The sequence below is a fragment of the Mus pahari genome, chromosome 4, assembly GCF_900095145.1.
Source record: "Mus pahari chromosome 4, PAHARI_EIJ_v1.1, whole genome shotgun sequence".
NCBI lineage: Eukaryota > Metazoa > Chordata > Mammalia > Rodentia > Muridae > Mus > Mus pahari.
This window is the reverse complement of record NC_034593.1, coordinates 98,243,995-98,252,689: the sequence shown is the minus strand read 5'-3', so window position 1 is coordinate 98,252,689 and position 8,695 is coordinate 98,243,995. Positions and strand designations below refer to the sequence as shown.

The following is an 8,695-nucleotide window of genomic DNA, read 5'->3' as shown; positions in this document are numbered from 1 at the left end:
CCAAGTGCTGGGATTAAAGGCGTGCGCCACCACTGCCCGGCTGTAATGGAATCTTATGCGCTCTTCAGACAGCTATGGTATACTCATATAATAATAAATAAATAATATGAAAAAACCCTGATTATTTAGTTTAGCTCAAATGCAAAAGAGCCATTTTCTTAGTATCAACTTGTTTTAGAATAAATTCTAAGAGATATAGGGATAAAATGCAAAATTCCCAGCAGGGAGCATCTGTATTAAAAAACAATAGAAAGAGCAGAAAGCAGCTTAGATGAGATGACTGACAACAATGTGTGTACTAAATACGGCCAGAAACCCAGAGGTTATGACAACCTGTGGCCTGCCGAGTAGTATGTGCCCCAGGTTAGCTATGAAGGTGGCCCAACCCAAAAATGTAAACATTAAGGTGTTTTTCTTCCCAGCTCAGTTGTGTGGTTCTTGAGTGTAAGCACTGTAGATGACAATATCATGTCCCAGTGTCACAAGTCTGGACACAGCTGAGAGAATTTAAGTATATGGGCCTATCTTACACATGGGAGTAACTGGAAATACAGACTGAATCAGTTACTGACAAACTCAAAATAACAAGTTTAGTTTTTAAAACTTGTTCCACTGTTTTTTCTACCTGTAGCATCATCTGGTAAAAATTTCTTCATCGTGGGAAAAAAAATGCCATTATATTATCTGTTGGTTTTGCTATGCTCTGAATTCCCCATAATTCCCCATCTGTTGTGGGTGGGACTTGGTGGGTAAGGTATGTGCTGCCAAACCTGAGAATTCTGAGTTTAATCCCTAGGATCCAGGTGGTGAAGGCAAGAACTGACGGAAATTGTCCTCTGATCTCTACACTTGTGAATGGCACAGTTGTGTGTGAGCGAGCGAGCGAGTGAGTGTGTGTGTATGTATGTGTGTGTGTGTGTGTGTGTGTGTGAGAGAGAGAGAGAGAGAGAGAGAGAGAGGAGACACACAAACAAATAAATGTAGAAAACCACTGTTTTAATCCTTGGTGGTCAAAATCTATTTTAGATTTTTTTATTTTTTTCTTTTTTTTCTTTTTTCTTTTTTTGTCTATTTTAGATTTTAAAATCCTCAACTCTACTTCAAAAAATTCAATTCAAAGTTTGTTTGAGTTGCTTGCTTGAGTTTCATTTTAAAATTTTTGATTTATTCTGTTTTGAGATTAAAACAAAATTTCCAATAATTTCTAAAATCATCCTAAGCATACTTCTGCCATTTTGTATTATGTATTTACGCAATGTATTGTCATCATTAACAATGATAAAATCAAAATATTGACCAAGGGCTGGCAAGACAGCTGAGAAGAAAGAGTTGCCTGCCACCAACTTTGAAGACCTCAATTTGATCCCTGGGACCTAGATGGCAGAGGGAAAGAACCAACTCCTGCAAGCTCTGCCATCCTCCACGTACTTTTACCATCAAGTGTGTGATGTAAAATAAATAAGTGATAAAAATTTAAAACTTGGTCCAACACTGAGTTAAAGATTTGCTATATCCTGTAATATAAAATATTTAGCCAATATTTACTCCTTTATATATATCAATGAGCAAGCATCAGGAGGCAGAGGCAGGAAGTTATTATAGAAGTACAGTATCATCCTGTCGTAAGCCAGCTCAAAGCCAACCCAGACTACATGGAAGCCTGTCTTCCCCCCTCCCCTTTCCCTTCTTTTATGTACAAGAGTGCTTTGCCTGCATACATATATGTGACCATATGTGAACCCAGTGCTCTGGGAGGCCAGAAGATGGTGCGGAATTACCTGGAACCAGAGTTACAGATGGTCATGAGCCATCATGTAGATGTTAGGAACCAAACTCAGAAACCCTTTCTTTAAAAGAGAAGAGAGTGACATGAGAGATGGCTCAGTATGTAAAGTACTTGCTGTGCAATACAATAAACTGGGTTCAAATCCCTAGAACCCACTGAAGCCTTAGAACACACACATGTTCATAATTCCAGGGATGGTACAGAAAGATGGGAAGTGGACACAGGAGAATCTCAGGAAGCTCACAGACCAGCTAGTGTGGCATATACAGAAGCAAACAGCACAGAAACTTTGTCTCAACAAGCTAAAAGGTGAGGACAGACACCATATACCATATGTATGTATGTATGTATGTATGTATGTATGTATAGCATGCATAAATTCATTCTCTCTCTCTCTCTCTCTCTCTCTCTCTCTCTCACACACACACACACACACACACACAAATCATACACACATATAATCTTTTTTAATTTCAATAAAGGCTGAGGTCAGAGAGAGGATTTAACTGTTAGGAACATTTGCTCTGCTTGCGAGAAGACCAAGATTCTAGCACCCATGTAAAAACCAAGCATGGTTCACACATGCCTATAACCCCAGCACTGAGTAGGTGGACACAGGATCACTGGGGCTTGCTGGCTGCCAACCTTGCTAAAAAAAATTAAATAAATAAAACAGCAATCCTTCCCAGACCTTGTTTCAAAGAAACAAGGCAGACAGTAACTAAGGACAGTCAATATTAAGGACACACTGGACTCCATGTGTACACACACACACACACACACACACACACACGAGGAGGACATATACCTCACATATATACATATACAAATAAATGAATATACATAAATATTAAGTAAACATACATATATATCTCATTAGCATGTAAATTTGCTTTCATTGCTAATAAACAGTATGGTAAAACAATATGTATAACATCTTAAAATAAAATTCCTTAGATTTGTGATCACTAAATTCTTTATTTGAATACCAATAAATCCAGGGTCATATAAATTTTTCTAGGGTAAAACAGAGTCAAAGAGGAAAAAGTTTATCAAGCCCTGGTTTAACTTACCTTAAAAGAGAACATATACCTTTGGGTTATTCACATAGCACTTTGGTTTAATCAGAGAATAAGTTTAGAAAGATTACAGATTAAAAGTACTATGTCTGCAAAACTACAGATCTTGCCTCATCATAGCTCACAAACCCTTGGAAAATCCATGATAATAATCTTCTGATTTAGTAAATAAAATAGCTGAAAACAAGACTAGGGCGCAAACCTTCAGGAATAAAAATCTTACATGCTGGGGCTCATCTTCTGCAGACATTGCATTGTTAACACACAAAGCTTCTAGAAACTTCTGCTTGAGGATAATATAACGAAACCTGAGAAAGAAGAAACATTAAAAATAATTTAAAAACTGAATGATGCCAGGCATGGAAGCATACACCTATAAATCCAGACTCGGGAGGTTGCATGAGGACACCCGTAAGCCAAGCTGAGCTACATGGCAAGAATGATAACAAGGTCACAGCCTAGAGAAGCTTATGGAGCACAAGCCTGCTCCGTGCAGGGCTGCAGACCAAACGCAGGGCTCTGTGCATGCCAGGCACACACTCCATCCATCACTGGGCTAGAGCACCACTCCAGCCACTTTGTTTTAAAAATGGTCAAATTGGGCCACAGATAAAAGTGCTTGCTACCACACCTGAAGATCCAACCTTCTTCTGGCCTCATATGCACATATGCCCACACAGACATACATGCATGAGCATAACTGAAAATAAAAATAAATCTTTAGGAAAAAAGTTTCTACCACCCTAGTTACTGCTAGATCAGACAGAAAACAAGTGAAGAAACAAAAAATAAAAAAAGGAAAAATAAAAATAAAAAGGGAACCATGGTAAGAGATATGGTAAGAGATGCATTCAAAGGTACTGTATAAATTCAAGTGCCTTAACTTACAACTATTCCCAAAATGCTTAAGATAAAAAAGAAATGCCAAGGGGAAAAAAAAAAAAACAAGAAGAAATTTCACTACAATCTACCAGAGAAAAAACAAAATTTGTATTTTATTTTGGACTATACCAGTTAACTAGTTGCTTAAATAAAAACCAACCCTTTTAGGAAAGATGGCTCCATGGTTAAGAATGTTTGCTGCTCTAGCAGAAGGCCCAAGTTCAGTTCCCAGGACCACATAGAGCAGCTCACGGCCACTTCAAACTCCAGCTCCAGGGGACTGCAACCTCTGGTGTATGCAGGCACCTGCTGCTCTCACATGCACACACCCACACGCTGACACACCCACACACTGACACACCCACATATAGACATAATTTAAAATAATAAAAATGAATGTTTTAAAAGCCAACACTTTCAAAGGACGATGACAGAAAGCATAGCCTCAAAGATAAATTTACAAGCTGGGAATACAGCTCAGCTGTACAGCACTTGCCTAGCATGTGCAGTACACTGGTTTCTGTCCCTAGCATTTGGGCTGGAGGAAATCTATAAGGGTAGAAGAAAACTATATAAAAATGAGTACTTTTTAAAAGTGACTTAAAGTTAGGAAAAAAGATGATCATTTAAATCTGAACTTGGTATCACCAGAACTCAAATTTAGAAACAATACACTAGCAAATAAGCAACTATTTAAGTTCAAAAACTTACAGAAAAATACCACAGGAAATGAGCAGATACGATATCTCTGAGAGGCTGAGCAGTGGTGACATACAGCTTTATTCCCAGCACTCGGAAGGCTGAGGCAGGCAGATCTCTGAGTTCAAGGCCAGCCTGCTGGTCTATATAAAGTGAGTTCCAAGACAGTCAGGACTACAGAGAAACCCTACCTTGGGAGCAGGACGGACACACACACAACCCAAAAACAACAGCAAGAAAAGGTGTCTCAGAGAAAAATTATACAAGACAAAAACTTTTGGGTTAGGCACAGGCTGATATGAAATTCCTTATTAAGCACAGGAAACCTCAAACTCATGATCTTCCTACCTCTGCCTTTTAAGTACCAGGATGACTAGTATATACCATCATGCCTAATAAAAAAATTGAAATTGAAATGTATGCTATGTGAAATTTAAAATCTCATGCTTATCATTATGTAGCTAGGAGAAAGTTCAGTGAAGATTCAGTTAAAAAAATAATCCATACAAACATAAAGGAAATGTGCTTTTAAAAAGATTAAGAAGCCAGGCATGGTGACACACGCCTTTAATCTCAGCACTCGGGAGGCAGAGGCAGGCAGATTTCTGAGTTCGAGGCCAGCCTGGTCTACAGAGTGAGTTCTAGGACAGCCAGGGCTACACAGAGAACCCTGTCTCAAAAAACCAAAAACAAACAAACAAACAAACAAACAAACAAAGATTAAGGTGTGGTGGCAAATACTGTAACCTCAGTATTTGGAATATGGAAGTCAGAAAATTCCATGTCCAGTCCATTCTGTAGAGCAAGACACTGTCTCTGAACAAATTTTTTTTCAGGCTGGGGGTATTAGGATGGGAAGCTCAGTTGATGCAGTGTGTCCTCAGCATGTACAAAGCCCTGGGTTCAAACACCAACACTTTATTAACTATGTCTGATGGTACACATGTACATAAATCCAAGTATCCAAGAAGTGGAGGTAGGAGGACCAGAAGTTCAAGGTCATGTTCTAATATCAAGTTTGAGGCCAATCTGAGACTAATGAGATCCTGTCTCAAGAGAAAAGAAAGAAAAGAAGGGAGGAGGGTCTGCAGATGTGGTTTATTCAAGAGCATTTATAAAGCACACACCAGCCCCTATGTTCAACCCCTAGAACCACAAACAAAAAAACTAAACAAGTGAAGTCCTCAGTGCTGTGGACAAATTCAATTTTATATATCCCAGAAGGAAAATACACTGGGAGGTATACTTTTGAAGAAGTATGGCCAAAGATATTTCAAATTGGAAGAATAAACATATAGCTATACCCCAAACAAGTAAATGAGGAAATTAAAAAACACTTAAGCATATTATAATTGTAGTGGTTTGAATAGACCCACAGACTCATGTGTTTGAATCTTGGCCCATAGGGAGTGACACTACTAGGAGGTATGTCCTTGCTAGCATAGGTATGGCCTTGTTGGAGTAAATGTGTCACTGTGGGGGTGGACTTTGAGGTCTTATGCTTAAGCTCCACCTAGGGCAGAAAAGCCAGTCTGCTCCTGGCTTCCTTTTGATGAAGATGTAGAACTCTCAGTAACTCCAGCGCGTCAGCCTGCATGCTGCCATGCTTCCTGCCATGATTATAATGGATTGAACCTCAAAACCTATAAGCTAGCACAATTAAATGTTGTCCTTTATAAGAGTTGTCTCAGTCATGATGTCTCTTCACAGCAAAGAAAACTCTAACCAAGACAATAATCAAACTGCCAAAAACCAATGATAAAGCATAAAACTTAAAGGCAGCCAGTGGAGGGATGGAGGAAGGACACTGGTTACACTAAGAGAATAAGGACACAAATTACAATTGACTGCTCATTGAACAATGAAGGCCAAGAGTCAGCAGAAAGATGTCTCTGAAGTATGCACTTCACTGCTCCATATGCAGAAGACTGCATTCACCCTGCTGACTGAGTAGATCTGCACACGGAACTTGCAAAGACTTCAAGAACTTTAACTGTAACTAGACTGCTCTAATACAGCAGGATCCAGTGGGTGCTGTTTCACAGGAAGGCTGCACTTTACATGCATTTATTGTTCTGTTTTGTTGCTAGGTTTCTGTCAATGACAAAACAGTAAAACTTTAAAATAAAATCCTACCTTTTTTTGTCAAATTTTTCCATACATTCTAGAGGCTGAATGAACTGAAGAACTTCATCCCATTGGCCATCCAGAATTAGCTGCCTAAGTAAAGAAAAATCTAGAATGCTCATCAATTCAAAAATAGACATTAAAAGCAAATAATGAGATTATAGTCTCTGACTCTTCAAACATTAGTAGTATTCTTTTACAATAACAATTTCTAAATTTTGAATGTATGATAACAGTAAATTTATAAAATGGATGGGCAGAAGGACCAACATAAGATTTCCAATATTTTATTTAAAGAATAATAACCAATCACAATATATGTCATCGTAGTTTTATAAAGAGATATTTTAATCTTTTTTTTTTTTTTTTTTTTTTGGTTTTTTGAGACAGGGTTTCTCTGTGTAGCCCTGGCTGTCCTGGAACTCACTCTGTAGACCAGGCTGGCCTCAAACTCAGAAATCCACTGCCTCCCGAGTGGAGATGTTTTAATCTTAAAAATGGAGAAAGGATACGCCAGGCGGTGGTCGCGCACGCCTTTAATTCCAGCACTCGGGAGGCAGAGGCAGGCAGATTTCTGAGTTCGAGGCCAGCCTGGTCTACAAAGTGAGTTCCAGGACAGCCAGGGCTATACAAAGAAACCCTGTCTTGAAGGGGGAGAAAAATGGAGGAAGAATTCAATTTCATAGGTTAGATCTTTAAATGAATACATTAGCTTAATACTTACTAATTTTTTCCCTTTCACCTCTACCAGTAAAATTTCATCACAAATCAACAGGCTCCTAGGAAGTACTCAAGGGCCAGTACTAAATTCCAGTGGGATCAACACTTGAAAGACAAGGGCAAGCCAGGCATGGTGGCACACACCTTTATTCACAAAAGCAGAGGCAGGTGAATCTTTGAGTTTAAGGCCAGCCTGGTTTACACAGTGGGTTACTGGACAGCCAAGGCTACACAGAGAAACCCTATTTCCAAAAGAAGAGAATGGGGGAGAGGAAGAAGAGGAAGGGGAGGAGGAATGGAAAGGAAAGAGGAAAGGAAGAGGGAAGAGGGAAGAGGGAAGAGGAAAGAGGGAAGAGGGAAGAGGGAAGAGGGAAGAAGAGGGAAGAGGGAAGAGGGAAGAGGGAAGAGGGAAGAAGAGGAAAGAGGGAAGAGGGAAGAGGGAAGAGGGAAGAGGGAAGAGGGAAGAGGGAAGAGGGAAGAGGGAAGAGGGAAGAGGGAAGAGGGAAGAAGAGGGAAGAGGGAAGAGGGAAGAGGGAAGAGGGAAGAGGGAAGAGGGAAGAGGGAAGAGGGACAGCAAGGGCAGAAGACCACTGCTTCTGTACCTCTGAACACTACTTCCATACTAGTTCCTCGCTAGGCCAGAGGACCACAAAATGGGACCCAGGGAGATGTAATAAGTTTAATAAGCTACAGATAATTCAATAAACCTCTGTGTTTTCCTTTCAGCTTGATGTTTATGAATTAGGAACAGTTCATTCTTTTAAACATACACTCCATCTCAAGGATATGTAGAATCATTAAAACAGAATATATGTCTATGTGAGAGATAGGTGTTATCTTTTCCATCAAAGTCAGCCTGGGATATATTCAGTTTTCCACTGTGGAAAATATGGCAGTCCCCCTTGCCTTGCAAATCCCCCTCTAAAAATTGTGCCCTAGGAAAATAATTCAAGATACAAAAAGTCTCATGTATAAAAACTGCTCAGTAGAGTAGATAAAAAAAAGTCTCGCGCCCGGCATAGTGGCGCACGCCTTTAATTCCAGCACTTGGAAGGCAGAGACAGGCGAATTTCTGAGTTCGAGACCAGCCTGGTCTATAGAGTGAGTTCCAGAACAGCCAGGGCTACACAGAGAAACCCTGTCTCAAAAAAAAAAAAGTCTCATATATAAAATTTAAAGATGGGCGAGCCATTAAGAGACTAAATTGAAAGGTTTTAAGGAATTTATTTGTAACCACAGAGAATTCCTGTGAAACAAAATTACTTTTTTATGTGTATGTGACAGAATCGCTTTGTATATGTTGCTCTGGTTAGCCTGGAGTTCTGCCTGCCTCTACTGCTCAAATGCTGGGATTAAAGGCATATACTGGGGCGTGGTGGCACACGCCTTTAATCCCAGCACT

The 8,695-nt window shown here is 39.6% G+C and overlaps 1 protein-coding gene across 1 annotated transcript in view; it reads right to left on the bottom strand.

Annotated features, from left to right (window-relative positions):
- Nucleotides 1-8,695, bottom strand: part of Wdr47 (WD repeat domain 47) — a 66,200-nt gene that overhangs the window by 30,758 nt on the left and 26,747 nt on the right. The window contains exons 4-5 of the mRNA XM_029538043.1: nucleotides 6,583-6,666; nucleotides 3,089-3,173 (exon numbers count right to left, since the gene is read on the bottom strand). Of these exons, the coding sequence (XP_029393903.1) occupies nucleotides 3,089-3,173; nucleotides 6,583-6,666 (169 nt within the window). The remainder of the gene's footprint in view (nucleotides 1-3,088; nucleotides 3,174-6,582; nucleotides 6,667-8,695) is intronic.